Source organism: Dermochelys coriacea, chromosome 1 (assembly GCF_009764565.3).
Source record: "Dermochelys coriacea isolate rDerCor1 chromosome 1, rDerCor1.pri.v4, whole genome shotgun sequence".
Classification (NCBI taxonomy): domain Eukaryota; kingdom Metazoa; phylum Chordata; order Testudines; family Dermochelyidae; genus Dermochelys; species Dermochelys coriacea.
The window spans coordinates 1,638,751-1,657,452 of NC_050068.2; the positions used below are offsets into that span (position 1 = coordinate 1,638,751).

Below are 18,702 nucleotides of genomic sequence, written 5' to 3' on the forward strand. Positions count from 1 at the left end.
ATCACCTACTGGACACTCACATAGATATTAAATCCTTCCCCTACCGAACTGTGCTGTGTGTGCAAAACAAACTGGGGAATCGGTCTGTGTACAACTCATTAACTCATAGGTTGTCACATTTCTAATTGCTGGTCACTGGATTCCAAAGACCTGTCCCTTGCTCCCCCCCCGGATCTGTAAGGGAGTCATTTCAGATTTTGGTGGGGGAGGCAACTTTAACCATGATTCCAGGGGCTACCTAAGCTCTTGAAAACTTTAGATGTTTTGGCAGATAACTTAGCAATTAGCAGACAGGAGCACTGTATCTAATTCATATACAAAAGAAAGAAAATTAAACAAATATTAAAGCCAGTCAGCTCTAATACAAACATTTTCTGGCATTTTGTGGCAAGTCATTTAAGAGACACTGGTGAGGTTTATAATTTTAATGTGTATTCTCATTCTGTCTCTAACTCTGTGGAGAGAGAGACCCTGGCTTCCTGGGTTCTAGCTCAGTTCTGGGAGATGAGTGTGGTCTAGTGAGTTTAAGTGTGTGTGTAGCGGAGGGCGGGGTGGGGGGGAGATAGATCTGGGGTCAAGATAAGAATGGCCATAGTAGGTAATACCAATGCTCTATAGAATCATAGAATATTAGGGTTGGAAGACACAACAGGAGGTCATCTAGTCCCCACCCCGCTCAAAGCAGAATCAAGACCAACTCAATCATCCCAGAGAGGGCTTTATCAAACCGAGCCTTAAAAGCCTCGAAGGATGGAGATTCTACCAACTCCCTAGACAACCCATTCCAGTGCTTCACCACCCTCCTAGTGAAATAGCATTTCCTACTATTGAACCTAGACCTCCCGCACTGCAACTTGAGACCATTGCTTCTTGTTCTTTCATCTGCCATCTCTGAGCACAGCTTAGCTCCATCTTCAGGTAGTTGAAGGCTGCTATCAAATCCCCCCTCACTCTTCTCTTCTGTAGACTAAATAAGCCCAGTTCCCTCAGCCTCTCCTCATAAGTCATGTGCCCCAACCCCCTAATCATTTTTATTTCCCTCTGATGGACCCTCTCCAATTTGTCCACATCCCTTCTGTCATGGGGGGGGGGGGTCCAAAGCTGGACAGAATACTCCAGATGTGGCCTCACCAGTGCTGAATAGAGGGGAATAATCATTTCCCTAGATCTGCTGGCAAAGCTTCTCCTAATACAGCCCAATATGCCGCTGGTCTTCTTGGCAACGAGGGCACACTGCTGACTCATATCTAGCTTGTCTTCCACTGTAATCCCCAGGTCCTTTTCTGCAGAACTTCTGCTTAGCCAATCGGTCCCCAGACTGTAGCACTGTATGTGATTCTTCCATCCTAAGTGCAGGACTCTGCACTTCTCCTTGTTGAACCTCATCAGATTTCCTTGGTCCAATCCTCTAATTTGTCTAGGTCCCTCTGTATCCTATCCCTACCCTCCAGCGTATTTACCACTCCTCCCAGTTTAGTTTCATTTTGAAACTTGTGAGGGTGCAATCCACACCATCCCTCCAGATCATTAATGAAGATATTCTCCTCATCCACAGAGCCAGTTATCTTGTCATAGAAGGCAGTAAGATTAGTCAGGCATGATTTGCCCTTGGTGAATCCATGTTGACTGTTCCTGATCACTCTCCTCTCCTCCAAGTGCTTCAAAATGGATTCCTTGAGGACCTGCTACATGATTTTGCCAGGGAATAAAGTGAGGCTGACAAATCTTTAGTTCTCCTGGTTCTCTTTCTTCCCTTTTTAAAATACGGGCACTATATTTGCCTTTTTTCAATCATCTGCAACCTCCCCCGATCACTACAAATTTTCAGAAATAATGGCCAATAGTTCTGCAATCACATCAGACAAGTGCCTCAGAATGCTTGAATGCATTAGATCTAGACCCATGGATTTCTGCATGTCCAGCTCCTCTAAATAGTCCTTAACTTGTTCTTTCACCACTGAGAGCTGCTCACCTCCTCCCCATGCTGTGTTGCCCAGTGCAGCAGTCTGGGGGGTGACCTTTTCTGTGAAGACCGAGGCAAAAAAAGCATTGAGTACTTCAGGTTTTTCCACATCCTCTGTCACTATGTTGCCTCCCCCATTCAGTAAGGAGCCCACACTTTCCCTGACCTTCTTTTTGTTGCTAACATACCTGTAGAAACCCTTCTTGTTACTCTTAACACCCTTGCTAGCTGCAACACTAAGTTTAAGATCACCAAAGATTTCACTGTTAAACCAAGCTGGTCACCTGCCATATTTGCTATTCTTTCTGCACTTCAGAATGGTTTGTTCCTGCGCTCTCAATAAAGGCTCCTTTAAAATACAGCCAGCTCTCCTGGACTCCTTTCCCCCTCATATTAGCTGCCCAGGGGATCCTGGCCATGAGTTCCTTAAGGGAGTCCAAGTCTCCTTTTGTGAAGTCCAGGGTCCATATTTTGCTACTCTCCTGTCTTCCTTTTGTCAGGATCCTGAACTCAAACATCTCATGGTCACTGCTGCCTAAGTGGCCACCTACTTCTACTTCCCCTACCAATTCTTCCCTGTTTGTGAATAGCAGGTCAAGAGGAACACGGCCAGTAGTTGGTTCCTCCATCACTTGCACCCGGAAGTTGTCCCCAACACTCTCCAGACACTTCCTGGATTGTCTGGACATTGCTGTATTGCTCTCCCAGCAGATATCAGGGTGATTGAAGTCCCCCATTAGTACCAGGGCCTGCGATCTGGAAACTTCAGTTAGTTGTCCGAAGAAACCTTCATCCTTCTGATCCGGTGGTCTATAGCAGACGCCCACCACAACATCACCCTTGTTGCTCTTGCCTCTAAATTTAACCCAAAGACTCTCAACAGGCTTTTCTCCAGTTTCAAACTGGGGCTCTGAGGAATCATACGCCTCCCTTACATACAGTGCAACTCCTCCACCTTTCTGCCTGTACTTGTCCTTCCTGAACAGTTCATACCCATCCATGACAGTGCTGCAGTCATGTGAACTGCCCCATAGAGTCTCTGTTATTCCAGTCACATCATAGTTCTTTGATTGTGCCAGGACTTCCAATTCTAGCCAATTACCCCACTTTCTCAGTATTGCTCAGGAGGCTTCTCGTCTTGTACCCTCCTCCTTGTGTTTCCTCCTGGTATCGCACTCCCCCACTTACCTCTGGGCTCAGGTCACCATCCCCGGCGAACCTAGTTTAAAGCCCTCCTTACTAAATCAGCAAGTCTTTCTATGAAGATGCTCTTCCCTCTCTTTGTTAGCTGGATCCCATCTCTTCCTAGCAATCCTTCTTCCCACAACAACGTCCCATAGTCGAAGAATCCAAAGCCCTCTCTCCAACACCACCTGCGTAACCACGCATTCACCTCCACAATTCGACGGTCCCTACCTGGGCCTTTCCCTTCAACAGGGAGGATGAAACTCATCTGTGAACACTGAAAAATCACTTGTACGTATCTGATCTTTTAACCGTTCATACTTCTTCTTCTTTTCTTTTATTATTAAACCTTAAGTTTTTAGTTACTAACAGATTGCCTGCAGTGTGCTCATTGGGTAAGAATTGAATTATATATTGCCCTGGCTAAGTGCCAGATTTCTTGAGCATAGAAGGATGCTCTATGTGGTGAAATTGGTTTTCACTGACCACTCATCATGGAGTCCAGTGTCTGGATGGTGAGCCGAGGGCTGAGATGCATAAGGAGACTGCCTTTTTTACTTCCGGTTAACCGGTGTGGTGAGACCGAAATTTACTTTTGTTACTGGCTTGGTATAATCTAATGATATGGCAGCCCTGGGAACTACAAGTTGTGGTCCTCCCCCCACCCCAGCAGAAGGTCTCAGCACTGATTGGGCTGGGAGCATATGGCAGACAAGCAGAGAAAACTGGTCTGTAATCCTGTTCTATGTTCTTTACCGAATAAGGCCTTCTTCCTGGGGTGGTTTGTGTGAGTTGGTCTGGTTTGAGGTGAACGCACACTGACACACAACGCAGAGCACACAAAGGAGCCTCAGGCTCAGATTCCCAAATTGTGTAAAAAAGTCACAAAGAAAGTGTCCCCTATCTTGAGCAACCTCATACTGGGATAGTGAATGTGTGTCTGTGGTGGGAGGGTACGGACAAAATAATCACCAGTCTGGGGTATGTCTGCCGTATTCCTCAGCAGGTTGTCCTGAATCCTCAGCTGTGTCCCACAGAGGCACAGTGTCACAGGCACACCACTGATAGGTACTTCACAGGCTATTGCGGACTACTCCCAGGAGCTATCCCCCTTTTACAGATGGGGAAACCGAGGCAGCAGGCAGAGAAGTGTCTTGAGCCAGGAACATAGTCCACAAGACCCTAGCTACCAGTCCATGGCTTAGTCTCTCCCAGACTTAGTCTGTCTCAGTCCACGCAGTGGCACAGAGGCCTGGTGCTCTCTCTCCACTGGATTCTCGAGTGAGGGGATCACCCCTGAATTCAGTGGGGCTGCAGCCACTTCCACCAGTAGAGGATTTGGCCCAAGTTATTTAACTAGAGATAAAGCCTCAGCAGAGACAAGTGAGCTGGTTTTGAAGAATCTCAGCTCTGCCACAGATTCACTGGGTGACCTTGGGCACAGCTTCTTCATGCATTAAATGGAGATGATTATTTATTATTTCTAGTGTTCTGCTACTGAAAGGCCTCTGGGTGCCTCCCCCACTCTGTGCCCAGCCTTGCCGGGCTCCCCTCTTGCTCCCTGCATGGCCCAGTGGGCTCCCCCTGCTCACTCACCCATTAGTCACATGGAGAGAAAATTTCTGTCCTGCCTCCGGCCGGCCATGAGGGGCGGAGGGACTCCACTCCGCTCCAGGGCGTGGTGGGCTGAGCCGCCACACTGCCAGTGATGGTTCACGCCGCTCTGGACTCCTGCCGGAGACCAGGGTGGAGCCGGAGCTCTTAGCTGGCTGAGGAGCGAGTGGGCCGGGGCGAGCAGGGTCGGCGTCAGGGAGAAGCCCATCGGCTGAGCGCTTGGGAGGGACTGGAGAGGAGGCGTCCATGCTGTGGCCATGTGAAGTCCTGCTGCAGACAGCAAGGGGAAGCTTGAGCCCCTTGCAGCGCTCCCCTGGCTACAGCCCCCTGAGTGTGAGCCCTACTTGCCCAGCTCGAAGGCCGGCCCTTTCTGGGGCTGAGGTCTGACAAATGAAAAGTGTCGGTGCCACTCTCTGAACAAGGACATTTTCAGAGGGTCATGTATTGAAAACACCCTTTCGTTGTCCTTTGGGCTGTATCTCAGCTTCTTTGTCTCCTTTGTTACAGACTAGGATGTAGGTTTTTTAAGACCATGGATATCTGTCTTATATAAAAGTACAAACTTCGATCTCAGAGAGCTCTAGCTCTATAGGTATATTGCTGTGACACTCTGTATCCCAAAGCAACACCCTGGCACCCCAGCACTCACCACGGTTATATAATTGCAACGAATCTCTTCAAAATGTCACGTGAAGTGTCAGGGGAAAAAATTTGGTTTGCTGAATATGATTATCCTGTTTCTGTGCATGTCTCATTTTTGTATCTGAAGTTATGAATATTGACTATGAGCCTGTATTTCAAGTGTATTTGCTCCTGTGGTATCTCTCCCAAGTATGTTTACATCCAGTTTAGCCCGCACATTGTCAATGCACTATTCACATTCATGGGCCATTAATGAACACAATGGGACATGCAAGAAGCTAATCGCCACCTGATGGACTTTTCTGGGGATGTTGTAGCCACAATATTGGCAATAGCCCCTGCTATTACTAATCAAAACACACAAGGGCTTGCGACCAGCTCTCATGACACCAGACTTCACCTTGTGCCTGTGCTTTTCCACTAACTGTGCTGGGGGCTTTATTTGGAAAATGAAGCTCCCTCCCCATCTCAGAAGTTATAAAAGTGAGAAGTGACATAACCACTTCATCTCACTGCCCCACAACTGAATACCTGGAAACATGGCTAGAGGAAAAGACTTTGACAGGGGAGGCGGTCCCAACTTGGGAAGGAGAAATCCCAACCTGTGTACGGAACATAGGTGAACTGTCTGTACGATTAGGGTGAGATACTGCTTAACTTAAATCCTCTCTATTTTATAGTGCTCAGACTGTGATCTTGTTTTATTTCTTAGGTGGCCAATTTTGATCTGTACATTTATTACTTATAACCACTTAAAATATATGTTTACATACTTAATAAATCGGTTTCATATTTTTTTACCTAAAACAATGACTTGTTTCAAATGTCCGATCAGGGGCTGGTGCACTATTCTCTTCACATACAGGGAGGGGCAGATTAGGTAATAAACTTATATTGGGTTTACTTCAGACCGGAGCAAGATGGTACAGCTCTGAAGTCCTAGGCAGGGGAGCTGGGGGGAATTGTCTGGAGCCTCTCTGTTGTTGTTTCATGAGTGGCTGGTGAAAGCATTCATGTAACTCAGCTGGGTGTGTCCCTGCCTGTGAACATTTGAGGGAGCGCAGGACCCGGAGGGGTTTGCAGCTTGTCACAGCCCCACAGAGTGAGATGGGGCCCAGACTGGTATGCCAGTGGTCTCAGTGGTACCCCATTTCCAGGTTACACCTCATGGACGTCCAGCCCTGTGACGCTGCAAGCAGGGTGAAATGCACAGGTTGTTGTTCTCAGTGAGATTTCCACATACACTGGTGTAAAGATTTTAAGTGAGACTTTAAGTGTGGTGATTGGAGATCAGCCGAAGAGGTTACCAATTTAATCTTTTCTGTGGGTTTATTTCGGGAAAGGGAAGTTGGGACAGAAAAGCAGCACGATGAGTAAAAACAGTGAAACAATTGTGAAATTGGAGCTATTCAGATTGGAGGCAGTAGAGAAAGAAAAAGAGCCTAGGAGAATTTTGGAGCTAAAGTCGGCAGAGGCTGCCAGAGAGGAGGCTGGACACAGAAGGGCGATGGAACTAAAACAACAAGAAATTGAGGAGAAAGAGGGAGAACGGAAACACCAGTTAGACTTGCTGGAAAAGCAGAACCAGAACCTTCCCCCTCCACTGATTCCCACCGATCTAAAAATCCACAAATGGTAACAGCTGTGTCCTGCATTCAATGAGGCAGGGGATATTGCTGAATTCTTCAGTAACTTTGATATTCTGTGTGTGATTCATAAGATTCTTGATGACCGGAAGGTGGCCACTTTAACTGCAAAGTTAACTGGTAAAGTTCTGGATATATTCAATAAAATGCCAATTGAGGATGCTTTAGATTATTGTAAATTCAAAAACTGGTTTGAAGCAATTTCAGATGACCTCTGAAATGTATAGAGTGAAATTTAGGAGTCTTAAGAGGGGTGCTGGTATGAGTAATGTGGAATATGTAAACAAAATGAAAGATTTGATGGGAAAGTGGGTAGGGCGCAAAAGTGTTACAAGCTTTGAAGGAATGTTTGACCTTGTTGCTCAGGAGCATTTCTTAACCTCTGTAAAGATGATGTAAAACAGGATCCACAGAAGAAAAAGATGAAAACTGTGGATGAGGTTGGTGATTTTGAGCAGACACAGGCATCTAATGAAGGGGTTTACACTTGGCAGGGTTCCGTTTTACCTCATTCCGCCAATCCCTGACCAGAATCTATTTTGGAAACAGAAGAGTCCAGATGGTGCTGTCATTGCAATCCCACTGATCACCTGAGGACTAATGCCCTGTGCTGGGAGAAAGTAGAGAGCAGGAGGCCCATGGAAATGCTGAGACCCTGAGCACAGAAGCCCCTCGGGCACCTGATGCTTATCATACACTAAAATTAGCCTTTGCACAACCAGTCTGAAGCCTGTCCAGGCTGTCAGCATCAATGCAGGGAACTCCTTGGATGGGAAGGCACGGGCAGAAATTCCTGTGGTTAGGCGGAGTACAATGCACGAAGGTGACATACTACAAGGCCAGATGTCAGAGCTTTCATTAGTCGTAGGTTAGAACATCCTTGTGCCTTTGGCTAAAGTGCACATAAAAATGGAGGTTTTGGAAGCTGCATTATCAGGGTCTAGACAATAACCCTGTTGAAATGCTAATTGGGAATGATTTCTTCCATGAAGCTCAGGCTGTTAAAGTGTCCACCTGCAACAAGAAGGAGCATTTTTCTGGAACCCCAGGGGGAAAGGGGAATGTCCCAGGAACTGCTGAGGGAAGGAGAACAAGTCTCCTTGATTCCTCTGCAGCAGGGGGAAGCTACATGATTCCAGGGGTGGGGGTGGCTGAGACCAGCTCCTGCCCGGCAGCTGAAGGCAGCGTCTGCTCAGGGAGGGAGGAGATTCTCTTGCCTGTCAGGGGGACAAATGTCCAGGTTGCCGCTAAAAAGGGCCAAGCCCAGTGCTAGGGAGCTTAGGAAGATGTGTCCAGGAGGGGAGCCCAGAGAAGGGTGATGGAATCGTAGAAAGCACTGAGGAGGTGGGTGAGATTTCCTTTAACTCTGCATCAGGAGGCAGCACTGGTTGGGGGCTTGTTCCTTCACCCACTTACTTCCCTGGTCCTTCTCATATGAACAGAGAGCAACAATACCCAAAGTCCGAAGGTGCAAACAATTCAATGATTATTGGGGTGAACTTCCAGCAAGCATGATTCCAGTTTCCTTCCTTAGTGTCCCCCTTCCCAGCTCTGACACCACAGAGCCTTACACCTGTGTCCCTGTTCCCATTCCTGCCCTTTGCAAAACATGATTCCAATTTCCCCACCCCCATTTCCCCCACCCACTCACTTCCTGATTGACTGCAGACTATATAGTAAATCTTGAGTTCTGCTTAGCTATACCTTAACCAGTCATTTTACTGAAATTTAGCTAACTATTCCTAACATATTGTAACGTGATTATGTAACCAATTATATCTCACCACCTTAATTAGTTTACACCCAGCAAAATTAATTGTACAGCAGACAGGAACAATCCCAGAACCAGACAGAGATTATACAGACAAACAATGGGGAAATGGGGACTACAGTGATAGAACAACACAGAAACGAGGATTTCACATCCCAGCTATTAAATTAATCATGCAGCAGACAGAAACAATCCCAGAACCAGACAGAGACCATGCAAATAAACGAGAGCAATGTGGGAACTATAATGACAAAACAATACAGAAGTGAGGATTTCACATCCCAGCTATTGATAAGTGAGTTCTTGCCAGACAGGATGCTGTCAAACTAAGTTTCCTTTTACATTTTCTAGGCTCTTCCCTTTCTCTGGAGGCGACAGGCATTATCAGGACAGGATTGTATCCTAACAGCCCCATAGCACCTTCTTTCAGAGTGACTAGGTTGGGATGTGAGGAGGTGACCGGTCGCTTCCCAGCTTATGGCTGCTCCTGCTGCTTAGCCAGAGATCTTAGCCTGAGCACCAGGCCTCCGACTGTCGCAGGGAGACGAGGCCCTTGCACCGGCAGACAGTGATTTCGATTCTCTCTTTTATCCCTCTATAACTAGCCAAGTGATAAGGATGCACCTACATTCTTAGAGTCTAGGCCTTTGCAGACAGGCCTGAATATCTATATCCTAACAAGCACCTCGACAGGAAAAGGTCGGGGGTGTAGTGCCAGCCGGTGAGACAACTGTTCAGGCTGTTAGCTAGGAGCCCTTTAGAGCTGAACAGATGACATGTTCTACCCTAGAGATCACAGTGTAAGGGAAACTGAGGCGCAACTCCTCATGGCATTGATGAATAACCATGTTGTTATCACCAGTTGGAAAAGCACAATGGTTAACAATGCTGCACACATACAAAGAGAGGTTTTCTAGAGACCCAGAAAGGGCACAGTTGGTGAATTTTGAGATGATTCGGCTGATTTACAAAGGGTTAAAAGGTACACAGAACTCTGCAAGAACACCTGTGGGTGACACTACAATGTTTGCAATAATTGAGAATTGTGTGGTGAAAACCTAAAGAGGGCCTTGGGCACACTGCCACTGCATTACTCAGTGACAAACACTCCTGCAGGAAACTAAGAGGGGTGGTGTGACCTTCTCCGCAAAGTAACGCACATAGAGAACATAATCCCAAATATAAATATACAATGATGGGTTTCAGAGTAGCAGCCGTGTTAGTCTGTATTCGCAAATAGAAAAGGAGGACTTGTGGCACCTTAGAGATTAACAAATTTATTTGAGCATAAGCTTTCGTGCATCCGATGAAGTGAGCTGTAGCTCTCGAAAGCTTATATACAATGATGGGGTTTGAATGAGCTGTTAATACTCAAGAAAGAGATTTTGGAGTCATTGTGGATAGTTCTCTGAAAACATCCACTCAATGTACAGCAGCAGTCAAAGCGAACAGAATGGTAGGAATTATTCTGAAAGGAATAGTTAAAAAGACTGAAAATATTACATTGTCTCCATTAATATCCATGGTACGACCACATTTTGAATACTATACGAAGATATGGGTTGCCCCATTTCAAAAAAAGTATATTAAATTTGGAAAAGTTTCATAAAAGGGGAACAAATATGCTTAGAGAAAAGGAGTACTTGTGGCACCTTAGATACTAACAAATTTATTAGAGCATAAGCTTTCATGAGCTACAGCTCACTTCATCGGAGCTCACGAAAGCTTATGCTCTAATAAATTTGTTAGTCTCTAAGGTGCCACAAGTACTCCTTTTCTTTTTGCGAATACAGACTAATACAGCTGCTACTCTGAAACCTGTAAATATGCTTAGGGATACGGAAGAAATTTGGTATGCAGAGAAAGGCAAAGGGAAATCTGCTCAGGAACCGGGGCTGGTGGATTGTCCTCTCTACAATGAGGGAGGGGCAGACTGGGTAATTAACTTACACTGGTCAGGCTTCTCACAAGGGCCAGACAGTTAACTCTGGGGTCCTAGGCTGGGGAGCTGGGGGAACTGGCTGGACCTCCTCTCTTGTTGGTTCGTGAGTGGCTAGTGAAAGTATTCACGTAACTGCAGCTGGGTGTGTCCCTGTCTGTGTATGGGTGTGTAAGTGCAAGTGCAAGTGCAAGTGCAGCTGTACACAGCCTCACAGTGTGAGAGGGGGCCAAGACTGGTATGCCAGAGGGTTTAGCAGTACCCCAGATACAGGTTGCATCCCTGGGCTGTCAATCATACCCACCCAACGAACAGCCCCTGTTAGACCACGAGTCTATTCCCTTCTTGTCATTCACTCAGTTACTGATGGAGAGACAGTTGTTATGGCAAGGAAGTCAGGACTCCTGGGTTCTGTCTAGTATTTTGTGTGTGACCTTGACCAAGTCAGATCAACCAGTGCCTCAGTTTATCTCTCTGTATCATGGGGATATGTTCATAGTGACTTTCCTTTGCTAGACGCTTTCAAGATCCTTCAATTAAAGGTGCTGCACAGTATGATGATAAAAGAACAGGAGTACTTGTGACACCTTAGAGACTAACAAATTTATTAGAGCATAAGCTTTCATGAGCTACAGCTCACTTCTTTGGATACTTCAGTGAGCTGTAGCTTACTAAAGCTTATGCTCAAATAAATTTGCTAGTCTTTAAGGTGCCACAAATACTCCTTTTCTTTTTGCAAATACAGACTAATACGGCTGCTACTCTGAAACCTGTCAGTATGATGATAGTTACTGATGAGAATTACTCATCTCTGATACCGTAGTGATTGCCCCGTGTGTCTGCAGAAAGTGTTCGTGTCTCCCCTCAGTCATCTTTCTCCTGATCTATCTGTCTCCTATCTACTTATCTGTCCTGAGTATTTTCAGTGTATGAGACCCTATGGAGACCTAGGTATTATCCCTAGCTTTTTTAGTAATCATCCATAATTTTTAAAAATACACAAGTGCACAGATCCGCCAATTCCTCTCAGGCTCAGTGGAGAGCCCAGGAGTTCTCATCTCCCCTTGGAAAGGTCATTTAATTAGTGTTTACTCACGAAGCTGTATAAAGAGTGCAGAGAAGCTTCTCCCCAGCCTGTTTACATTCAGAGTATTCGGTAGAGGCTGAGCTAACCCCACTGGGATTGCAGAAAGCTATATTATAAACGGTGCATACCCCTGTGTTGGCTCTCGGCGTGGGATGCTGCTGCAAATGCTGGGGTAAGAGAAGTGTGGGACACAGCTAGCTGAAGGGAATTCCCAGAGAAGACACTTCCATCTCAGGATTCACAGGTACCCATCTCTTGCTGCTCACCAAACGGAGTGCAACATAGTCATGAGGGAATCGAGAATGGGCAGGATGGGACCAAGAATAAGTCTGTGGCCCTTTCCGCTCTGCACGCCCATTAAATAGAATCATAGAATATTAGGGTTGGAAGAGACCTCAGGAGGTCATCTAGTCCAACCCCCTGCTCTAAACAGGACCAATCCCAACTAAATCTTCCCAGCCAGGGCTTTGTCAAGCCGGGCCTTAAAAACCTCTAAAGATGGAGATTCCACCCCCTCCCTAGGGAACCCATTCCAGTGCTTCACCACTCACCACAGAAGGGATGTGGACAAACTGGAGAGAGTCCAGTTGAGGGCAATGCAAATAATTAGGGGGCTGGAGCACATGGGTTACGGGAAGAGGCTGAGGGAACTGGGGTTATTTAGTCTGCAGAAGAGAAGTGTGAGGGGGGATTTGATAGCAGCCTTCAACTACCTTTAGGGGGGTTCCAAAGAGGATGGAGCTCGGCTGTTCTCAGTGGTAGCAGATGACAGAACAAGGAGCAATGGTCTCAAGTCGCAGTGGGGGAGGTCTAGGTTGGATATTAGGAAACACTATTTCACTAGGAGGGTGGTGATGCCCTGGAATGGGTTACCTAGGGAGTTGGTGGAATCTCCTTCCTTAGAGGTTTTTGAGGCCCGGCTGGACAAAGCCCTGGCTGGGATGATTTTCCTTTTTAGTGATTTATAGCCGAACCAAACATGGATTTTCCCCTGATGTCTTTAACGTCCCTTATCATTTTCATAAAGTGCAGTTTGTATTGCTTTCTATCTGTATTTCTCCCCGCTGCCATTTGTTGTACATTGCTTGCCTCCTCCCTGCAGTTGCTGCCTTCACTTTGCCACTGGATCGGATTTTTAGTGAAAGTTGTTCATATTCTTGATTTATCATTGCTTTGTAGCTATGAAAAAAAGTCTTCTTAAGGAACTCCCAAGTTTCATTTCCACTTTTCTGTCTGAACTTTTCCTCCCAATCAGTTTTGCTGATAATTTGCCTCTGCTTTGAGGAATGAGCCTTTTGAAGCACTATCTGTACATATTACTGGTTGGGAGCTGTTCTCTGTTTGTCCATTTCCACACAATCAGTTTCACTGTTTATTTTCCTCTTCTCTATCATATATCCCCTTCTTTCTCTTTTCTTTAAAGAGTGACAGTCTTTTCAGTCTCTCTGCATAGGGCACCCTCCCTCATTCTCATAGCCTGTCTCAGGCCTGGTCTACACTGGCGGGGGATTGATTTAACTCACGCAACTTCATCTATGTGAATAACGTAGCTGAAGTTGATCTACTTAGATCTACTTACTGCAGTGTCTTTACTGTGCTAAGTCGATGGCTGACGCTCTCCCGTCGACTCCACCTTCGCCTCTCGCCCTGGTCGAGTATTGGAGTCAATGGGAGAGCACTCAACAGTCGATTTATCGTGTCTAGATGCAATAAATCGACCCCTGCTGGATCAAGCGCTGCCCGTCGATCCAGTGGGTAATGGAGACAAGCCCTCAGAAACCCCCTTTCTCTCTGCTCTACCCTTTATAGAGACTGGGCAACCAAAACTGAGCACATAGCCAGAGTAGGTTATTTTCCATCCAATTCCTAAGGCATTCTCTTTGTTTTGGACACTGCTTCGAAAGACAGGTGTTTCCGTTGAGATGACAGGTCTTCTCCCTGAGGTATTTTCTAGTTGGGACGTTTTCCCCTAGCACATGTCTTGGCAAAGCTTTGATTTTTTCCACTTCATTTTTTGAGCTACCGGGTGAATGGGGAACTCTACAGCATGAACTCCCTAGCCTGCGTTTCATTTCATTAAGGAACAATGAGGTATAACCAGCATCCACCCTCATGCTTCCTCTTGGTGTCTTATTAAGTTTTCCCACACCAAGACAAATAGGAATTATTGACATATGAAGCACCATCAAATATGGAATTGGCATTAGTAGTGTCAGGGGTTCTTAATTCATATATCTGAATTATGGAAATGTCATTTTTCAGTGTATGATGAGTGACCAATCTGCTTCACCCATGAGAACAGCCTCCACTAGTGCATGTAGTGTCTCATATTAGCATTGTCTCTCCATCTAGGCATTTGTATTGCGACCATCACCCTAGATCCTGGGCACATAGAGGAAGTCGGGGGAAAGTACGGTGCATGCAGGGGACACCTTTCTGCTTAGAGTTGGACACCTTCTCCTCTACTCCATGTCAGATTCCAACACAACTGACTTCACCAACCCCTCCACCTTCATCCTGATGGGCATTCCTGGCCTGGAGGAGGCCCATGTCTGGCTCTCCGTCCCCTTCTGTGCGATCTATGCCATAGCCATGTTGGGGAACTTCACCATCCTACTGATTGTGAAGATAGAGCCGAGCCTGCATGGGCCCATGTACTATTTCCTCTGCATGTTGGCGGTCACCGACCTGGCCCTGTCTACGTCCACCGTGCCCAAAATGCTGAGCATTTTCTGGTTCAATTCCAGGGAGATTGATTTCAATTCCTGCCTCACCCAGATGTTCTTCATTCACTGCTTCTCAGCAATGGAGTCTGGGATCTTAGTGGCCATGGCTTTGGATCGCTACGTGGCCATCTGCCATCCCCTGAGACATTCCACCATCCTGACAAACACTGCGGTGGCCAAGTTGGGCCTGGCTGTGGTACTACGCAGCAGCATACTCGTACTACCCAATCCCTTCCTGGCGAGGCGGTGCCCGTATCACAGAACCAACATCATCCCCCATACCTACTGTGATCATATATCCATGGTGAAGTTGGCCTGTGCTGACATCCGTGTCAATAATTACTATGGCTTCTCTCTGATTTTCCTCATCACTGGTGTGGATGTGTTTTTGATTGCCCTGTCCTACACACAGATTCTCAGGGCCATCTTCAACCTCCCCACAAAGGATGCCTGGGTGAAGACTTTTTGGACCTGCAGCTCCCACGTGTTTGCCACCTTAGCCTTTTACATCCCAGGTCTTTTTTTCATCCTCACACACCGGTTTGCCCACAATGTGCCCCTGTATTTCCACGTTCTCAGTGCCAACATGCACATCCTTGTATCCCCCATGCTAAACCCCATCATCTATGGTTTGAAGACCAAACAGATAAGGAACAGGCTGCTGTGGCTGTTTCCTCATAAAGGACCTAAAGTTTTCTCTTTGTGGTCTAGCTCTAAAACCAACCCCCATGCAGAGCTGTCTGGGGACATGGTGCTGAGCCCTCTTTCCTGAATCACCTACTGGACACTCACATAGACATTAAATCCTTTCCCAACCGAACTGTGATGTGTGTGCCCAACAAACTGGGGAATTGGTCTGTATACAACTCATTAACTCACACGTTGCCACTATTCTAATTGCTGGTCACTCTAATACTAACATGTTCTGGCATCTTGTGGCAAGTCACCTAAGGGATACTGGTGAAGCTTATAATTTTAATGTGTATTCTCATTCTGTCACTAGCTCTGTGGAGAGAGAGACCCTGTCAGTCTTCCTGGACATTAAGGAACATGGTGAAATAGAATCCCAAGTATGAATTGGCTCTCCCCTCTGATGAATATGCTGCCACACAACTGCCTGTTCCAACAGCTGAGACAAGTGGTTAGGAACAAGCTCATGGTTCTGCGGCTGTAAGTGTCCCACAAACTGAGGCTCGCTCTGCTCGAAGAAGTTCCCCAGCATCTCCACACCCCCACCAAGTCCTGGTGCCCCAACCAGCAGTATCACCCGGGGGTCATCCAGGGGATCCACTCAGCACCGTGCCCGTGCCTGTATGTGATTAAGCATATCCTGTCCTGTTTCTGCTAGGATTCTCTTCATCTTACTCATCCCCGGAGTATGAGAGTCCACCCTGAACAGCACTTTTGCCACCTGCCACAGAATCAGAAGTGTATCTCCAAACCTGACGCATCCATGTCCAGTATGCCCTGTCCCAACAGACTGTGCCCTATGGCTATCTGGTCCTCATGAGTTAGACCCTCCATCTCTCTGCCCACCTCCAGAAGCCACAGTACAAACCAACCCTGATCGTCCCTTGGCACCTTCCCCAGCCCACTCAGCAATGCATCCCAGTCCTGCCCCCAACCCCATCAGAGACTATGATGCACACTTCCTGGAGCTCCAGTGGGGTATCCTCTCTTGAAGGGATTCTAACTGTGGGTCACTAGCTTATAATATCCACTGGCAGTCATGGGTACAATGTATTCACTAGAGACGGTGAAGTGGGAGAGGATGTCTCCTTTTCTGCCCTTAATGGGTCAGACGGTTCAGGACCCCATGGTTAGTTATTTTCATGCTTACACCAGTACAGCTCTAAACCTGCCACCCTCCCCACCAGTTCATCCCTCTCCTGGCAAGTTGTCTCACAGGAGTCCTTTGCCCTTGCAGTATCCCATGTCTTAAAATCTGCTACCTCCAACGCTAGTATGGATTTTTTTCCCATTGGTTCATTATCCTCTTCAAATCCTTATCATGTTGCAGGAGACTAGCTTCCTGTTTTACCCAGTACAACATCCCAAAACACAAACCTGGTAGAGCCAGTCCCTTTTTCCAATATTCCTTGTCCTTGGAATCTCCAAAAAGCTTCCCCATCTCCTCCCCAATCTCATCCCAGGTCGACCCCCACACCTGGTATGGGCTGTGATTTTTCTTTATCCATTTATTTAAAAATCCATTTCTGGGGCTTCACACAACCAAAACTACCATCACGAGAGCCCGCCATACCCTCTCCAAGCAGGTGTCTGGACTGTTGGGAAGGAGGACTTATCTGGCTGCTATTCACCCATCCAACATGATGCATCTCTTTATGGCACCAAGATGTTACAGGGCTTTCCCTTCACCCTCTCCCCTGGTTCTTGTTACACAGACAGAAAGCAGAAGACCAGAAATCCAAAGTGCATTCAATGCAATATTTAATGGGGTTAGTTTCCAGCAAGCATGTGTACTATAACACTGATGCCACAGAGCCTTGTTTCCCAGTGTTCTGACTCCCCCCTCCTCAGAATGCATAATTATACCAGAAATGCATGCCCACAGTCCCACCCCTTATACCTGATGGTCATGTTCCGTGTTGGGGGGCCATGGGTCTGGGGTCTTCATCCCACCACTTTTCTACCCCATGGGAGGGGAAAGGAGTGAGGTTGTGCTATGGTCAGGGACAGGCAGTACTTTGCCCTTTTATGTTTTATATCTTCCCCCTGGTACCCCGTTGTCCCTCCTGACTGGTTGCTTGACCTTGCCTTGAGATAGGGGTTCCAGTATGAGCTCCAGTAACAATTTAACTGCACTTATGAGTTCCCACTATGTTAACAAACTCATCAGGCTAGGCAGAAGCAAAATACTCAGGATCTTTGTCCTTTGTTTAAACAGATTCGTAACAATGTAGGTATATGAAAAAATCAAACAGGCAAGCAAAAGTCAAAATACTCTCGCAGGAGAAAATACAGCTCTGAATGCTATACCGGCAGTAGCACTCCTCGAAACTCTGTCAGAATTTCTTCCCAGAGTCTTTTGCATTACATGAGAGTTTCAACTCCTTGGGGGCTTTCAGTTGTTCCAGCTCCAGGATGGCTCATAGAATCACAGAATCATAGAAGATTAAGGTTGGAAGAGACCTCAGGGGGTCATCTAGTCCAAGCCCCTGCTCAAAGCAGGTCCAAAGACCAACAGAAACATCCCCAGCCAGGGCTCTGTCAAGCCAGGCCTTAAAAACCTCTAAGGATGGAGATTCTACCACCTCCCTAGGGAACCCATTCTAGTGCTTCACCACCCTTCCAGAGAAATAATATCCAATCTAGTCCTCTCCCACTGCAACTTGAGACCATTGCTCCTGTTTCTGTCATCTGACAAAACTCCTAACAGCCATGAGCCGAGCTCCATCTTCTTTGGAACCCCCCTACAGGTAGTTGAAGGCTGCTATTGAATCCCCCCTCATTCTTCTCTTCTGCAAACTAAAGAAGCCCACTTCCCTCAACCTCACCTCATATGTCATGTGCCCCAACACCCTGATCATTTTCTTTGCCCTCCGCTGGATTCTCTCCAATTTTTCCACATTTCTTCTGTAGTGGGCGGCCCAAAAATGGACACAATACTCCAGATATGTCCTCACCAGTGCTGATCTGTTGGCAATGCTCCTAGAAATGCAGCCCAATATGCTGTTAGCCTTCGTGGCTAAAAGGGCACACTGCTGACTCATATCCAGCTTCTCGTCTACTGTAATCCCCAGGTCCTTTTCTGCAGAACTGCTGCTTAGCCAGTCGGTCCCCAGCCTGTCGCCGTGCAAGGGATTCTTCCTTCCTAAGTGCAGGACTCTGCACTTGTCCTTGTTGACCCTCATCAGATTTCTTTTGGCCAATCCTCCAATTTGTCTAGGTCACGCTGGACCCTATCCCTACTCTTCAGAGTATCTACCTCTCCCCCCTGTTTAGTGTCATATGTGATCTTTCTGAGGGTGCAGTGCCTCCCATCATACAGATCATTAATCCACAGTGCTAGTTATCTCATCAAAGAAGGCAATCAGGTAGGTCATGCATGACTTGCCCTTGTCCACTTCTGTGAATATGAAATATGGATAAGAAGCCACCAGTCTTA

The 18,702-nt window shown here is 46.8% G+C and overlaps 1 protein-coding gene across 1 annotated transcript; it reads left to right on the forward strand.

Moving 5' to 3' along the window:
- The first annotated feature begins 14,310 nt into the window (after positions 1 to 14,310).
- LOC119841361 (olfactory receptor 52E4-like) lies at positions 14,311 to 15,345 on the forward strand. The gene has a single exon (XM_038368738.1). The coding sequence runs from the start codon at positions 14,317 to 14,319 to the stop codon at positions 15,343 to 15,345; it is 1,029 nt and encodes a 342-aa protein (XP_038224666.1). The 5' UTR covers positions 14,311 to 14,316.
- The last annotated feature ends 3,357 nt before the right edge of the window (positions 15,346 to 18,702 follow it).